This window comes from Molossus molossus, unplaced genomic scaffold, assembly GCF_014108415.1.
Source record: "Molossus molossus isolate mMolMol1 unplaced genomic scaffold, mMolMol1.p scaffold_m16_p_3, whole genome shotgun sequence".
Taxonomy (NCBI): domain Eukaryota; kingdom Metazoa; phylum Chordata; class Mammalia; order Chiroptera; family Molossidae; genus Molossus; species Molossus molossus.
Window position 1 is genome coordinate 108,709,803 of NW_023425366.1, and position 18,035 is coordinate 108,727,837.

The window sequence follows — 18,035 nt, forward strand, 5'->3', positions numbered from 1 at the left end:
CACGACCAACCAGGGCCGGGGACAAACTGCAACCGAGGTACATGCCCTTAGCGGGAACCGAAGCCGGGTCTCTCTGTACCGCAGGCCGACGCTCTAACCGCTGAGCCAAACCGACCAGGGCTGATAACTCATTATTTAAAAAGACATAATAAACTGCTATTAAAGTACACAGGATAAAACATACAGGATTATTTATGATTTGGGAATTTTGATTTCTTATTCTCAAATCCTGAAGATTAATAACTGTTGAGAACTTGGAAAATTAAAATTTTCTGACAAAGGTGCTGGTGATCCAGTAGGCAAAGGTTAATTTTGTCAACAAATAGTGCTATAAAACAATTAGATAATGGTATGCAAAAAGATGAACTTCCACTGTTATATTACAACATGTAGATAATGAACTTAAAATGACTTATAGACCCAAACATGACAATTAAAACTGTAACAAAAATCTTAGTGACCTTGTATTGTGGACTGAATTGTATCTCTCCCCCTCCCCTCAAATTCATATGAAGTCTTAACCCCCAATGTGATGGTATTAGGAGTTGGGGTTTTGGAGAAGTAGAGTTTGATGAGGTCGCAATGGCAGGGGCCTTATGATGGGATTCGTGCTCTTGTAAGAAGAGGAAAATAGAGATAGCTCTATCTCCTACCATCTACAAAGCATTCCTGAAAGAAATGAAAGAAGACTTAAATAAAAAGATATTCCATGTTCATGAATTTGAAGACTTAATATTGTTAAGATGTCAATACTAGCTGAAGTGATCTACAGATTTAGTGTAATTCCTGTCAAAATCCCAATGACCATTTTTGCAGAAATACAAAAATCCACCCTAAAATTAATATGGAGTCTCGGGGAACCCCAAATAGCCCAGACAGTTTTGAAAAAGAGCAAAGTTGGGGGACTAACACTTTCTGATTTCAAAGCTGACTACAAAGCTATGGTAATCAAAACAGATGTATGAACCAATGGAATAGAATCAAGAGCCCAGAAATCTTTTTTGTTGATATTGTTAATTTTTTCCACTGATTCTTAGAGAGTGTGGAAGGTGGGGGTAGGGGTGGAGAGATACATTGATGTGAGAGAAACACATCTATTGGTTGCCTCCCATCCCACACGTGCCCTGACTGGGGCTGGGGATCAAACCCGTGACCCTTCAGTGCATGGGCCAATGCTCTAACCACTGAGAAAACCGGCCAGGGCCAGAAATAAATCTTTAAAAAAATTTTTTTTTCTTTATTGATTTTTAGAGAGAGAGGAGGGGAGAGAGAGCGAGAGACAGAAACATCAATGAGTGAGAACATCGATTGGCCGCCTCCTGCATGCCCCCTACTGGGGATCAGGCCCACAACCTGGGCATGCGCCTTGACTGGGAATCGAACCACCGACCTCTTGATGCATGGGTCGATGCTCAACCACTGAGCCACACCAGCCCAGCCAGAAATAATTCTTTACATGTATGGTCAGATGATTTTGACAAGGGTGCCAAGACCATTCAATAGGGAAAGGTCAATCTTTTCAATAAGTTGGATAAACTGGATATTCACATGCAAAAGAATGAACTTGGACTCTTATCTAATGCTACAGATGAAAAATAACTGAAATTGGATTAAAACCTAAATGTAAAAGCTAAAGTTATAAAACTCTTAGAAGACAGCATAGGGGAAAGCTTCACAACATTGCATTTGGCATTGATTTCTTGCATATAATACCAAAGGCACAGGCAACAAAAGAAAAAATAGATTGGACTTTATGAAATTAAAGTTTTGTGCATCAAAAGACACTATCAACAGAGTAAAAAGGCACAGAATGGAAGAAAATATTTTCAAATCATTCATTTGGTAACGGATTAATATCTAGAATATTTAGAGAACTTCTAAAACTCAACAACAACAAAAAGCAAAAAACCTGATCTAAAATGGGCAAAGGCCCTGGCCGGTTTGGCTCAGCAGTTAGAGCATCAACCCTAAGACTGAAAGGTCTTGGGTTCCATTCTCAGTCAAGGGCTAGTACCTGGGTTGCAGGTTCCATCCCTGGCCCTGGTTGGGGTCCTGCAGGAGGCAACCAATTGATGTTTCTTTTTCACATTTGTGTTTCTCTCTCTCTTCCCTCTCTCCCTTAGACTCTATCTAAGGATTAATGGAAAAATATCCTCAGGTGAAGATTAACCAAAAAAAAGAGAGGCAACTCACATAGATGTTTCTCTAGAGCAGTTATAGGAATGACAAGCACATGAAAAGATTCCCAACATCACTAATCATTAGGGAAATGCAAATGAAAATCACAATGAGATATTACCTCACACCTATTAGGATGGTCACCATAAAAAAAAAAAAAAAAGTTGCCCTGACCAGATAGTTCAGTTGGTTAGAGCATCGTCATGATATGCCAAGGTTATGGGTTTAATCTCCCATCAGGGCATATATAAGAAGCAACCAATGAATGCATAAATAAGTTGAACAACTTATTGATGTTTCTCTCTCTCTCTCTCAAGAGAAAATCAGTAAAGATGGATTTATTATATGATCTAACCATTTTTCTTGGTTAATACCAAAAAAAAAAAAAAAAAAGAATTGAAAGCAGGGTCTTGAAGAGATACGAAGGACTTGGGTACAGGCCTCTCCAAGATGTGCTTCTTTGACATGTGGATTATTTTGAGCTGAAGGCAATTGAGACCCTGCAGACCCAAGAGAAATTTCATCTCTCCATTAAAAAATTTAAATTGGGGCCTTGCCTATAATGAGTTATCACCAAAAATAAGTTTTTATGACCCATCTATAGAGCAGAGCAAACATCTGATTACTGAGCATCTGCTCTTACTGTCCTGTGATTGCTCTTCTGCCCTCTGAAGCCCCCGGCACCTTACCTCATTTCTTGGTTCATGATGCCATATATACCTCATGAGAGATCTGTGAGCCTCTCATGTATGTGGGGTCTCGGACTCTCTCATCTGGGTAGGGTTCATATGTATGTTTGGTTATTTTTTCTTGTTAATCTTTTTCTTGTCAATTCATTATTAGACCAGCAGGAAGAACCTAAAGTGGAGGTAATTTCTTCCTCCCTCACAGATATCTGTACATTCATGTTCATAGCAGCATTATTCACAGTAACTAAAATGTGGAAGCAACCCAAGTGTCTATTGACTGATGAATGGATTAGCAAAATGTGGTCTGTCCATACAATGGAATATTATTCAGCCTTAAAGAAGGAAATTCTGACATATGCAACAACACTGGTGAACCTTGCTTGATATTATGCTAAGGAAATAAGCCCTTCAAAAAAGACATACTGTATCATTCCACTTATATGACGTACCTAGAATAGTAAGAATCATAGAGACACAAAGTAGAATGGTGGTTGCCAGAGGTTGGGGAGAGGGGAGATGGGGAGTTATATTTTGATGTGCATAGAGTTTCAATTTTACAAAATGAAAAGAGTTCTAGAACTAGGTGGTGGTAATGCTTGCTCAACAATATAAATGTACTTAATATTACTGAACTATACACTTAAAAATGTTTAAGATGGTAAATTTTGTTATATGTATATTACAGTGATTTTTTAAAAAAACTCTGAAAAGCCTTTTATACAAATGATCATAGTATTATAACTTTTAATAGCAAAAAAATTGGAAGCAGCCTAAATGTCCATCGACTGGTAAATAAATAAATGAATTGTGGTATAGCTATGCTATGAAAGAGTATCTCAGTAATAAAAGACATAAAATACCAATAATTCTAGTTATGAGGCTAGTTCTCAGAGTATTATGCTAAGTGAGAGTCAAACACAAAAGGCTTAGCCTTTTTCTAGAAGTTCATTCATAGAAAAAGCAAAGCTATAGGGGCTGCAAGCATATCCATGGTTGCTGAGAAAGAGATTAAGGGCAAAGTGGCACAAGGAATCTTTTCGAGAAAGGGAACTATTCTCTATCTTGATTGTTGTAATGTATGCATGGTTATATATAATTCCCCAAATTAACCACACTGTACACTTAAAATGTGTGAATTTCACTGCATGTAAATAATACCCTAATTTAAAATAAAGGGGAGACATTTCATGGGGCAGCCAGATTTTTGTGGTTTACAGGAGGAGTTTGTAAATGTTACCCTTTTTTTTTTTATTATTAAGGGAAGTGGGGGGGGGGTCTAAAAAACCCCGATCTGGCCCAAACAGGCAATGTGACCTTTCTAGTAGCAAATAGTTTTTCTGCTAAAAGGAAGACATTAATGGAGAATCTTGCAGACTTTGTATGTAGTTGCTGCATTATTAATAATACCTTACAACAAAATTCTAAGTGTTTCCTTATAGTCATTATAACCAAGATGGCTTATCATTTGCATCCCCTGTAGGAATACTAATCAAGGTTTAATGTTCAATTTTGACATACCAAATTGTGTCTGAAACATTTTATTTTTTAATTAGTTGCCACTTCTTCAGTAGATTTAACTGTGTTCTGATTTACATTCCTTGTAAAATGGCTCACTGTATTATAATTTTACATGCAAAATGAGCTCAGACCAATGGGATTTTGTTTTACCTGATCTCATTTTGACTTTTGACCTTTGAAATCAATTCGTATAGGAGTATCTTATCAACATACATGTATTGAAAAGTCTGTATATAATACACACATGCACACAAACAGCTGCATCTTAATGTTTAAAGAATTACAATTTTAAAGGCAGTACTTCATATATCTCTGGTTTTCAATGTATGATTAAAAAAACCTTATTTTACCCAAAACTGCTTTAGTTAAGCTATATGCTATATAATCATAGCTTTTATTTTTATTAGAGAATAATACTTGAAAAGATTTTATGTTGGTGTGAATATTACATGCATATGCAAATATACATTAATATACATATACAATTATATACATATTGTCAATTGATGGTCGTTGGTGCCAGTTCAGTGCCAATAGGAGTCCCCAATTTGGGGTGCATTGAAGAAGGAAACTTTTCAGTGCAAAACAGCTCACTGTGACACAGCACAGCTGAGAATACAGCATGACTGTGAGGCAGCCAGGGGCCAACCAGTCCTGGAGCCAGGCCCCTCTTCTGCTAGATAGCTTTGCTCGCCTCCAACTAGGGAAATGCAGTCTTCAGCCTTTGTTAGAGAGGGAAAGTGTACTCTCAGTGCCAGAGGGAAGCTGGCTTATATAGACAGAAGTCCCTGCTCCTCTTCTCTGATTGGTCTGTTCTTATGCAGATGAGGACTTTAAATCCTTGCCGTTTGATTGGTCCAAAAGACACTTTCCTGATTGGTCAGAATAGAGCTGCTCTGATTGGTCAGTGAAGGTGTTGATGGAGGATATAGCTGTGCATCTCTGGATGGGGAAGGCTTTAGTCCTATTGGTTGAAATAAGATTCTAGGAACTCCTTTATAAGGGCTGGCTCAGATGGCAGAAGCAAGTGCAAGCAGACAGTTCAAGTGCAGGCTTCTCCAGAATTAGTTACTAGGCTTTGTTTTTTAAAAAACAGCCAAATTAGCCACCAGGAGCCCTTTTTAGTAGGTATCTTTCACAGGGTCTACAGTATGTAAACATACGAAATGTATTAATTTCAGACATATCTGAAGGCTTTCTCGGGTAAGGTGTCCAATAAACAATAGCCCTTCCTAGGAAGCAACAGATTCTTATTTGAGAACAGAAACTACAGATTTAGGAACTAAGAAATATGTTCCAAATTAATTGAGAAAATGTTTATGAAAATACTTTATAAACTTAAAAGTTATATAAAAACAAGAACCTTCCAGAGGCAAGATTCTAGCATAGTCTCTGAAGCACAGTAGACTCTCAGATGTCTGTGGAGAGGAACCTTACAGATTCATGGGCCTTACTGGGCAAAAAATACCACAGTAACCTATGGTTAAGATAAAAACAATGTATTTCAGCAAATTCCTACAAAATCATCCTTTACCAATTAATGCTAAAATTAAAAGTCAATCCAATGTTTAGAGAATATCCACCTAATGTTTGACAAAAGCATACTCCTATAAAGAAAGAGCATTAACATCCCCTCAGAAGTTCCCTCATGTTTCCTCAGTTAAGCCCTATCATTCTTCTGATTATTGTTATTTATCTTCACCGAAGGTTATGTTTTCCAATCATTTTTAGAGAGATTGGAAGGAAGGGAGCGGGAGAGAGAGGGAGAAACATTGATGTGAGAGAGGCACATGGATTGGTTGCCTCCCACACATGCCCCATCTGTGGCCAGGGATGAACCTGCAATCTGGGTACATGCCCTTGACTGGGAATTGAACCTGCGACCCTTTGGTGTGTGGGCTGGTGCTCCATCCACTTATCACACCAGTCGGGACTCTTCTGAATTTTTTTCAACAGATTCGTTTAACCTTTTCTGGAATTTTATATAAATGAATTATGAAATAACCACTCTTTTCTGTTAAGGCTTTATTCACTTAGAATGTTTTTGGGATTCATCCATGTTTTTACAAATATCAGTAGTTCCCTACTGTTATATGTTGAATTGTATTTCATTGTATATATGAACCACAATTTCTTTATCCATTCTTCTGTTGATGGACACCTGCACTGTTCCCAATTTTTGTTTATTATAAATAATGATGGGTGACTGAAAGGCCCCATGACAGACAAACTGAATGTTATGGGGAGCATGCAAGGACAGGAACACTGGCCAGAGAAATTGGGGAACATTCTCAAGGCTAGTGGTGTTTGAGCAGGAAGAGATGGGCAGTAGGGTCTTGGCACAAACAGAATGGGGAATATAAGCTATATTGGGACTGATAAACTCTCTAAAGGGATGGTGGATATATGGGAAATTGCATGTAATAGAATTCATTAAGGCCAATGTATATTGTATTTGCAACTCGACTGCCTAGTGGAAGATGCGTCTAGAAAAACAGATTGGGATCCAGATGACACCGATTCCTGGATGGTATGCCAAGAAGTTTAAATATAGGTTTGGAGTGGAGAACCATAGAAGTTTTTGAGCTGGAAACATCTTGATCAGATTTCTGCTTTGGAAGAACATTGGAAGGAATGGTTGAAGAGGAAGGGAGACTGGAAAGAAGAGCGGGAGGAGAGACTGGCCAATTAGGATCCTGTTTTGAGTCTGGGGCAAGATAGGGAGGGCCCACAGTGGCAGTGGGTGAGGGAGGAGCTGGACTGGTGGTAGATAAAAATAAAATGGGTAGGACTGGAGGCTGTTTGGGGGTGGCACAGGGGAGGCTTTTATTAAGTTGGTGGAATGCCGGTATGTACCCTTGACTGGGAATCAAACCCCCAATCCTCCCTCTCCGGTCCTCTTGCCGACACACTAACCGCTGGGCCAAATTGTATGGCATGTGAATTGTCTCTCAATAAAGCTTCCATAACAACAAAACAAGAGGAAGAAAGGTGCAAGGGACTCTTGTTGTCCAAGGGACTCAAACTGGCTGTGGCAGCCGAGCTGGTGGCCCTCTGTCAGGCATGTCAAATAGCTAAAGATAAGAGGGTAAATATGTATACCGAGAGCTGTAGCAGCCACGTTGGGATGCTGTGAGAACAGAAGTTCATTGCCCATAACCTGGACACAGAGGCCCCAGTAGAAGAGACGACAGTTAGAAGGGATGTTTCCTGGGTCCTCACGCTGATCAGGCTGCTGAGGATGAAGTCCGAGGGCAGGGATTTCCTACGGCGCAGACGGACAATCATGGGGAGGCCCAAGGATTCCACCGCAGACGTGCTAGGCTTGTCTTCCTGGTCCACGCAGCCCTTCCGGTTCCAGTGGAGCCGCCGGGGGTGGGGTGGGGGGAGTGGCAGACACATTTGAAGCTGCCCTTGGTATTGACGCTGCCCTGGTCACAGCTCTCGTTCATGCTGTGCTCGTCCACATCTCCGCAGTGGGTTGGCCCAGAGAGCATGTAGCCGCGGTGACACAGGCACTGGAGCTGAGCTGCGTAGGGAGTTGGTGCAGATGTGGGTGCAGGTCCGCTCGAAGGGGGCACTCGTCATTGTCCTGGCACGTCTGCTTGTCGTCAGCAGCTTGGAGCCCTTCCGGCAGCCGCACTCGTAGCTGCCCACGGTGTTGCAGCAGAGGTGGTCGCAGCCCCTGTTGTTGATAGGACACTCGGTGATGTCTTTGCATGTCTTCCCGTCTAGCTGCAGCGTGAATCCAACAGGGCAGCTGCATCCCACACCAGTGGTTGTGTCCTTGCACATCCGGTCGCAGCCTCCATTGTTGACTGTACACGTCTTTTGGTTGCGGGTTCGGTCTGTGTCAGGGCGCGTACAGCAGGCAACTGATCAATGTTTCTCTTACATTGATGTTTCTCTCCTACTGTGCCATATTTGAACATTTAGCCAGAACAGCATTTAGAACTGTCCAAACCTTGAGACCCTTATCTTATCTAACAAGGGTCACCCATATGTATACTCTTTATCCAGATTCATCTATTGTTAACATATTGCACTATTTTTTTTTTTTGCTTTGTGTACACATACTCTCTCTCCCCACCCCCATCTGTATACAGCAGGTCCTCATCATTTTGTTCAATGTTTCATTATAATGTTGATGAGATGCCATTGGAATTTAACTCCTGTTTATATCAATTAGCCTATGGTAAAACTGGTTTCATTATACATCGGTTTGCTTAAACCTATGTAAGTGTGAGAGCTTACTGTACACACACACACTCTGTATTGTTCCCTCCCTTTCTCCTTTCTTTATATGTCATCCATTCACTCTGCTGCCATTTTCTTCTCTCTTGCAGGTTTGCTCTTATAGGTCCTTTTCTCCATCTCCCTGCCAATTCACCCCGCTCACCACCAATACTTTTTTTTTTTTTTTTTCTGAACCATTGGAGAGGAAATTGGATACATCATAGTCCTTAATACCCAAATACTCTAAATAAGGATATTGTCTGACATAACTGTAGTACAGTTACCAACCTCGGTAATTCAACATTGATCTAATATTTAACCTAGTGTTCATATTTATTTTGTTATTGTTGTTGTTGATATTTTTTCCATTGATTTTTAGAGAGATTGGAGGGGAGGGAAGGAGTGGGATAGGAGAAAGAGAGAGAGAGAGAGAGAGAAACATTGATATGAGAGAGAAAGAGAGAGAGAGAGACATTGATTGGTTGCCTCCCACATGCACCCTGACTGGGGCTGGGGATGGAATCGACAACCCAGGTATGTGCCCTTGACTGGGAATCAAATCCACAACCCTTTGGTTGGTGGGCTTATGATCTAACCACTGAACCACACTGGCCAGGACTGTTTTATTATTTGATCCAATATTATCTTTATAGCCTTCCCCCCTCCAGTTTAAGATTCAGTCTGTGATCTAGTCTAAGCTCCAGTCTATATGTTTTATCTAGCTTTGATGTCTCTTTAATTATATTTTTTAAGAACACCAGTCCCGCCCACACATATTTTTCATTTGGGTTTGTGTGATGTTTCTTTATGATTACATTCAGGTTGTATAGTCCTGACCAGAATACTACATAATTGGGTAGCCAGAGGGTTTTTATATGTTATGTTGTGAAATATTCACTTTTTAAGGAAGGCTTAAGTAGGAGAATGTTCAAAGTGGAATTACTTGATTTTTTTATGTTTTTCATAGATTGAGAGCCATAATAAAAATCTGTTTATGAGACCTGTTTAGAAGAGATGGGCCTTGCACTGGCCGTGTGGTCTCTGCTTTTATCAAGTTATATTTCAGGGAACATATTTGTTATGGAAAAATTGGGACATATAATCTGATTTCATTCAATGTCAAATCCTGTTGTGCTTTAAAAATGAAGCCAGGTTTAATTATAAAGTTAGCACCTTTTTGGCCAAGGAGAGAATTAGAGGAAGGTGCGGTGTGCCCTGTAAGTGTATTCAAATGCCTGAGCAGCATAACTGGCTCAGGATTTCTTCTGTTCCACTGTGTATCCGTTAGGTAGTCATGAAGGTGACAGTGCTGACCTTCTGATTTAATGTAACCAAGGCCATTATTTTGTTATAGTAGCTCTATCAAAATAGAGGCCAGGGGTTTTCTTTAAAAATGTGTTATTTAAGCACTAAGAACAACTTAGACTTGTATATATCTCTACACAAGCAACATGTAGAACTTTCTTCTAAATAAATTTGTCATGCGTAAACTTTTAGACTTCAGTTCATAATAAGGTGTTAACTTGCACACACAGGCAGCAGCCATCCATGTTGTCAACTGCTAGTTAAGTGTTAATAGAATTAAGAGTATTAAAATATTTTTATAGACTAGTCTTCCTGTTACTCTTAACACCTTTCACATGGTTCCACTGTTTGCATTTCAGTCGTACAACTACCAGCACAGGAGGAAAGAGGAAGCTGAGTCCCAGTCACGCAGAAGCTGGGTTGGAGGCCAGAGTATCGGGAGAGATTTCTGACCTTGAGCTTGAGCAGACAGATTTCTGTGCAGAATCCCTCCCCGAGGGAAGGAAAAAGACCAAGAAATGTAAACGAATGAAGAAGGATCTTTCTCCAGCAGGTTTGTATTGGCTCTTTCTAAAGTCCTAGAGTTGTGTGCTCGTCAGCGCTCTAGAAACACATATTTTGTAGGAGAAATGACAGCAGGGTTTCAGTCGGTGGCAAGGGCCTATGTAGTTTTCCACAAGACCAGATGTTTTTAGGACCAATTTAATTTAATTTGAGGAATCCCTTAAAAGCCCTGCTCTTGATAGAGGAGGCTTGGTGGGAGCCTCCTGGTTAAAGATGGTTAATCAGTTTTGGTATCTTTTCTCTTTCCTTCATGGTTTAGAGGTTTTGCTGGTGTATTTAACGTAGCCTCCGTATTTTAAATGTACATTTAAATTTGCACAGAGGCCTACTCCTACACATGCTATTTTCAGTAGCAGAGTTTTCACTGTTCCCACGAAAATCCAGGCAGCCTAGATTTCTCTCATAAGCAGAATTATATAAGGAGTAAAGGAAACAGGAAATTAGCACATGTTGAGAGCTTACTATGTGCTAGATGCTGTAGTAGGAGGCTTTTTCTCTCCTTATTTAATCTTATTCTCACAACAGCCCAGATACAGGGAATTGTCATCTTTGTTTTAGTAATGCAGGTGTCTGGGTTCAGGGAGGTAGAGAAACATATGCAGGTCCATGTAGCTGTTAGTAAGAAGCAGACCCAGAAGGTGAAGCCGAAACACAGGTCCTCTCTGTCACCTAGACGTGCTATGGAGGGTCCATGGCTTAACTCAGCCCTTTGTGCCCAGACCCTCTACAGGGCCAGAGTTCGAGGGAGGAAGGGGCTTGCTTGTCAGATCCGGCCATAACCTGGTGAAGCAGCAGTCACGGTAATGATAATTACAGCTGCTGCTGGCTGCGTGTTTGCCAAGGATCCAGCACGGCACCTAATGCTTAACAGAAATTCTTTCATGTAAATATCAGGTAGTCATCGTGGGCTGGTTTACAGTGAAGAAAACAGGCCTAAAGGATTACTGACTTGCCCAGGGTCATGGAGCCCTTAATTCTGTCCTATGTGCAAGCTGGTGCTTGTAAGCACAGTTATGTATTGTCTGCTTGGGATAAGAGGGCCACCAACCTAGCCACCATTATTCCCGTCCTTTACCTCTTACATCGTGGCAGTCCCCCTGGTCAGCAGAACCAACAACCAAATCGAAGGAAGGTCGTAAAGCAATGGAACATGATTCATACCCAAGCTGTGTTTCAGTTCATTGCTTTGTTTTGCATGTGGCCCAATCTAACTGTAGGGAGTTTTCTGAATCTCACTGATATTAATGAAATCAAAGAAGCAGCAAAGTGTTAAACAAGCTTTTCCTACATTATGCTGACCCTAACTTAACTAAAAACTTGAAGCTCTTATTTGAAGCCTGGATTGTGTATTTGAGCTGTCTCCTTTTACTTGTCTTCCTTTCCTTAAAAGAAGTATTAGAGCCCTGGCTGGTTTGGCTCAGCGGTTAGAGCATTGGCTCGCGAACCGAAGAGTCCCGGGTTTGGTTCCCGCTAAGGGCATGTACCTTGGTTGCAGTTTGTCCCTGGCCCCAGTTGGGGTCGTGTGGGTGGCAACCATTCATTGTGTCTCTGTCGCATGGATGTTTTTCTCTCTCTCTTCCTCTCCCTCTCTCATTCCTGCTCTATCTGAAGACAAATGCAAAAATCCTCAAATGAGGATTAAAAAAGAAGTATTGGAGAAGTTTTTGATCTGTAACATACTTAGTCTTCATCTGTGATACCTTGATACTGCTGCCAGTTATACCTGCTCAACATTTTTTTTTATCTTCACCCAAGGACATTTTTCCATTTTTGTTCAGACAGAGTGGGAAGGAGAGAGAGAGAGAGAGAGAGAGAGAGAGAGAGAGAGAGAGAGACATCGACGCGAAAGGGACACATCGAGGGGCCGCCACCCACACAACCAACTGGGCCGGGGACAAACTGCAACCGAGGTATGAGGTACGTGCCCTTAGCATGAACCAAACCCGGGCTTCTCCGGACCACAGGCCGACACTCTAACCGCTGAGCCAAATCGGCCAGGGCTCAACATTTTAAATAGTAAATGTTAGCATGACTTTTGGAGATCACTCTGAGCATGATTTGAGGAGATGGCCCCCCTCTTGTATTCCTTTTCTTCATGTCTCATTCTCTTTTTAACTTTTCAGCTTATTTGGGACAAGATTTCAGGGTTTTTTCCTTTTCTCTCAGCATAATCTTAAAGGTATTAAAATTAAAATACCCAATAATAGCCTGCATTAATAGATTAGCTCCTTTTATAACTTTTATCATTTTAAGTGCAAGCTTCATATGAGTTATTTGGGGGTTTGAATTTATAATACCATCATTAAAATAGTTTTTTTTTCTCTTTCATTGACAGTAAAGCTGTCATTGCTACAAGATGTGAGCTAAAAAAATGATAGATTTTGTACTTCATTGTCAGTCCTGCTAAAAAAGAGAGAGGGGGAGGGAGGGAGGGAGACAGGAAAGGAGAGAGAGAGAAACATCTTGACAAATTTTAATTGAACCAGAGAACTTGAGAGAATTGAGCTTTGTTCTGGAGTACCACTCACCGAGCAAGACCTTCCAGCAGTGCCAGGGTAGAAGTTTAATGGATCCCTTTCCACTGGCTTGTTGTAAGCATTTAGTCCTAGTAATATTAGCAGGATGTAAGTCAAGAGATCACGTGCTGAAGCTGTTGAATCAACCAACTTTGATTGCTTGGTTACTTTAATATGGTCCTTTAATAGTGAGAGTACCACATTCAGCCCCTGTGAAGGGTCTGTATTCAATTCTCATGTTCCAGAGCTGTGAGGGTCTAATTTGGGTATTGGCTGTAACTGTATTAGTGTTTGGTACAGTGAAGGAAAGTCTGTCTTACAGAGACAGTTAGGGCATCAGGTCTGAGCTTTTCTGAGAGTATCTGGACAGGCACTCAGGGGATTCACAAAGGTGTGCTGGGTGCCCAGCTCTGTCAGTGAGGGCATGAAAAACATAAAGGACTGCTTCATCAATAGCGAATTTTCTCTTTTCCAAGGAGGATGTAGCAAAAAGTAAGACTATAGAATGTCCTGTACCATGGCAATCCTGGGACAAAGGATGCTCAATAAACCTCACACAAAATAGTGCCATTTTCCTTAGTTATACCTTTTAATATGTATCTAAGGTACATGAAGATTTAAGTATTAAACCTCTTTCTAGATAAGAAAATGACCCAAGTTACCATTCAAGTTTAAATAATATACCAGACATTATACTAAGAACATCCTTTGTCACCTTATTTAGCCCTTATAAAAACCCGATAAGGTATACATATTCAGTTTCTACAGGAAACCAAGGCTCAAAGAGTTATCAACTGGCCAGGTCAAATATAGGTGGGGGGTGGGGGCTGTCTGATCTAGAGCTCACACCTTGTACCAGAGGAAGCAAAGGGCTCTTTATGTCCATAGGTGGATATTTCTGGCAGCTGTTCTGGATCAGACATAATTACCAACCTGGAATTTCGTTTTATGTATTTATTTTTTTAATCCTCACCCAAGGATATTTTTCTGTTTATCTTCAGATAGAGTGGGAGGGAGAGGGAAAGAGAGAGAAACATCGACTGGTTGCCTCCGACACGACCCCGACCAGGGCTGAGGACAAACTGCAACCGAGGTACGTGCCCTTGGCCAGAATCAAACCCGCAATTCATTGGTCCTTGGGCTGATGTTCTACCGCTGAGCCAAACAGGTCAGGGCCCAACCTGGAATTTCAAATGATGAAGTCATGTGATAAAAATCCAAGCAACCACTCCCCTTTGGAGCTTCTATTTTATGTACATATTATATACTTAGTAAATATTTTTCTTAGGCTTTGCTGTTTCTATCCTGTTTTCAGGAAGCAAATGTATAATGTAAGTCCCCTCCTCTATACTATGATTAGTATAGATTGGTAGTGCTAGCTACTTTTCCTCTGAGGAAGTCAAGGAACATGAAGGAAAACAATTCTGTATGTCATTTATGCTGGAATAAACTGTCTCTGGGAAATCTTCCCCAGGCAGCGTTGGATGGGTGAGCTTCCATGGCACACTTGTTCTTGCTAAGTGAAGGGTGTCCCCAGGGCCTGTAGAAACCCCAGCCTCGCCTGCAGGCCAGCAGGAATGGCCTGACACTGAGCAGACTAGCTGCTGTCAGAATACTGATGGACTGTCCAACAGCTGGACGGTCAGCACCCTGTTAGACCCCGTGGCGGAGGAACGCCAAGAGACATCGACCATTCCTATTGACTGTTTTGTCATATGATGGAGATGTTGCTCCAAGTCTTTCTCCCCCTTGCATTTAAAACACAATACATTAGACCTTTAACTGTTTGCCAAGAACCTTGAGTTTCACTGGAGTATTGACTAATCTGAACTTTTCAAGCTCAAACCCTCAGGGTTACAATATAAAAATGTGGAATCTCCTTAGAGCAGCAGTCTTCTCCTGCTATTACAGATCTCCTTGGAGTCAGCAACGAGATCTGTAGTTGCTGCTGATGGTCACCTGAGCCAATCAGGCTAGGAAAGTCCAGCGACCTCCCAAGGAACTTTTTAATTACTCAGAGTGTGGTTTCCAGCCTAAATGTGGGAAGTAAGGAGTGTGCTGTGGAGCAGTTTGCTCAGTGCACGTTTGTGCTCTTCCTATCCCCCTCCTGGCAACCCTCTAGGGCCCCCAGAAGCCATCCAAGGGCAGCTCTGCCTACTGGGTGTGGGAAACCACCCCGTTACCAGGCCCTTTGGAGCATTTTCTAGTTAAAAAGTTTATATGGCACCCCAAAGGATCTTTGCAAATCAAGAATTCCGCTCTTATAGAAAATTATATGGTGGCCTACTTCTTGTGTACTGTGTAGGTTTTAGATACTGTTTTGGATTCACCTAAGGGAAGAGATGTCTTACCTCTCAGAGTTCCTTCCTCTCCACTCTAGTTAGTTGAAAGGTAAATAAGTAGAAACAACCGATTGTGTTGACCACTTTTTGATTTCTTTTGTTGTTTTTGATAATTTGCTCACTATGAAGATCAGCAAAGTGAAGAAAAATAGAGAGTAACTTGACACCCTGTTAATGTGTTTTACTCAGTCTGTCATTTTTATACATCATTGGCATCATACTCTATGCAATTTAGTATCCTGTTTATTCTCTATTAAAAAACGAAACAAAAGCCCAGCCGGTGTGGCTCAGTGGTTGAGCATTGACCCGTGCACCAAGAGGTCGCCAGTTCAATTCCCTATCAGGGCACATGCCCAGGTTGTGGGCCTGATCCCCATTAGGGGGACATGCAGGAGGCAGCCAGTCGATGTTCTCTCTCATCGATGTTTCTATCTCTCTCTCTCTTTCTCTCCCTTCCTCTCTCTCAAAAATCAATAAAGAAAAAAAAATTTAAAAAAATTCTTGGCCAACTAATTTTAATTATCAGCATAATATTTTATATTAAAATTTTGTTGGATTTTTAAAACAACATACAATATCTTTTGCAGGAAAGCTTTGTTAAGATATAATTTATGTACAATACAAGTCATCACTTTTAGGTGTACAATTTGATGAGTTTTGATAAATGTGTACATTCATTTAACAACCATCGTGATCAAGATATAGACGATGTCTTTCATTCCAGAAGATTCCCTCATGCTCCTTGTAGTCAGTCCCTGCCCCCACCCCTAGGTCCTGGCAACCACTGATATGCTTTCTATCACTGTAATTTTGCCTTTTTCAGAATATGGAAATAGAACCATACAATAGGTCACCTTTGAGTCTTTCATTTAGTATAATATATTTGAGATTTATTTGTGTTGTATGTATTCATAGTTCATCCCTTTATGGACATTTTACTATTTATTTATCCACTTTACTAGCTGGCATTTAGATTGGAACCACTTTTCAGCTACTAAGAATTAAGCTGCTATAAACATTTAGGTACAGGTATTTAAATGAACTAAATTTTCATTTCTTTGGGGTAAATACCTAGGAGTGGAATTGCTGGGTCATGTGGTAAGCGTTTGACTTCATAAGAAACTGACACCATTTGCATTCCGCCCAGCAGGGTAGGTTCCAGTGGCTCTGTACGTTGGCAAGAATTGGCCTTGTCCTTTTTTAGCCATTCTGATGGGTATGTAGTGGTATCTCATTGCTGCTTTGATTTGAATGTCCCTAATGACTAAGTGATGTTAAGTATCTCTCTATGTGATTATTTGCCATCCATATCTCTCCTTTGGTGAAATGTCTGTTCATATCTTGTGCCCAGTTTTTCCCAATGGGTTGTTTGTTTTCTTCTTATTGAGTTTTGAGAGTTCCTTATATATTCTGGATGTAAGTTCTTTTGGGTGTTTTGCAAAAATTTTCCAAACTGTGCTTTTCTTTTAATTCTCTTTTTAATGTCTTATGCGTACTTTACAGCGTTCTTTGATTTCCACATCTAAAATTTTTTTAAAAATTTTTTAATTAAAGTTGAAATACAATATATTAGTTTCAGATGTTCAGCATAGTCATTAGACATTTATATTACTTACAAAGTGATCACTCCAGTAAGTCTAACACCCATCTTTTCATTCTCTTAACAGTATTTTTCAAGTAGTAGAAGCTTTAAATTTTAGCAAAATCTAATTTATCAAATTTTTTTTGTTGCATTATGCCTTTGGTGTCATATTTAAGAAATCTTTGCTTAACTCAAGATTGCAAAGATTTGCTCCTGTTTTCTTCTAGAACTTTTATAGTTTTCAGTTTTACATTTAGGTATACAGTCATTTTTAATTCATCTCTGTGTATGATGCAGGGTTTGGATTGAGATATGTCATAGCAGGAGGCAGATATCCTTAAATGTCTGTTTTAAAAAAGAAAAATTATTCCTGGATAATTCTTTGCACTCTAGTAAAACAGGGCTGTAAAAATGAGTTCCCTGGAAAACTGACTGTAGCTCCTGACCCACTAGCTTTGACACAGTCTACAGTGCTCCCTTTCCGTAAAGTCTAGAAAGAACACCAGCAGTGACCTGCAGCTCCCCTCTGCCTGGGTCTCCGTTAGGGTTCCTAAAGTTCTGGCTCCTCTATACACATTCTTGCTCAGCAGCTGTACATCTTAGGCAGTGAAAATCTCTGAGTGCAGGCTGTTGGCTTCCTGGGGAACAGCCATGCTCAGTGTTGGGCCACCTTATTGAAAGGGGGAAGGACCTAACGTGCATGGAAAGCTTCCTCTGTGCTGGGAACTTTGCTGTCTCCCAGAATCCTATGTGACATCAAGTAGTAGTGAGTCAGTCCATCTCACAAATGTGGTAATGAGAGTTGTTAAAAGTCATCCAGCTAATAAAGTGGTCAAGCCAGACTTGCCCAGCTCCAGAGCTCTTTCCCTTATTTCTCACTAGCTCTTCAGAGTCACTTCCTGTGTATAGGGCGGCGTGCCACCGAACTCACATCTTTTCCCATCCAACTAACAGCAGGTGCGAGTATAAGGATGACAGTGCCTTTGCTTTTGGCCCTTTATCGTTTTTTCCCCGGTTGGTTAGTTTTAATTTATTTTAGTTCCCCACACTTGGCATTGTGCCCTTTACCTTTATAATGGATAATTGGCTGCTATTTCTTTTATAT

The 18,035-nt window shown here is 40.6% G+C and overlaps 1 protein-coding gene across 6 annotated transcripts in view; it reads left to right on the top strand.

The window, feature by feature from the left end:
• The window catches only part of PARN (poly(A)-specific ribonuclease), a 203,471-nt gene that overhangs the window by 183,533 nt on the left and 1,903 nt on the right, over positions 1-18,035 (top strand). For all 6 annotated transcript variants that reach the window (XM_036278939.1, XM_036278938.1, XM_036278934.1 and 3 more), the window contains one exon: positions 10,286-10,479. In XM_036278939.1, coding sequence (XP_036134832.1) covers positions 10,286-10,479 — 194 coding nt within the window. The remainder of the gene's footprint in view (positions 1-10,285; positions 10,480-18,035) is intronic.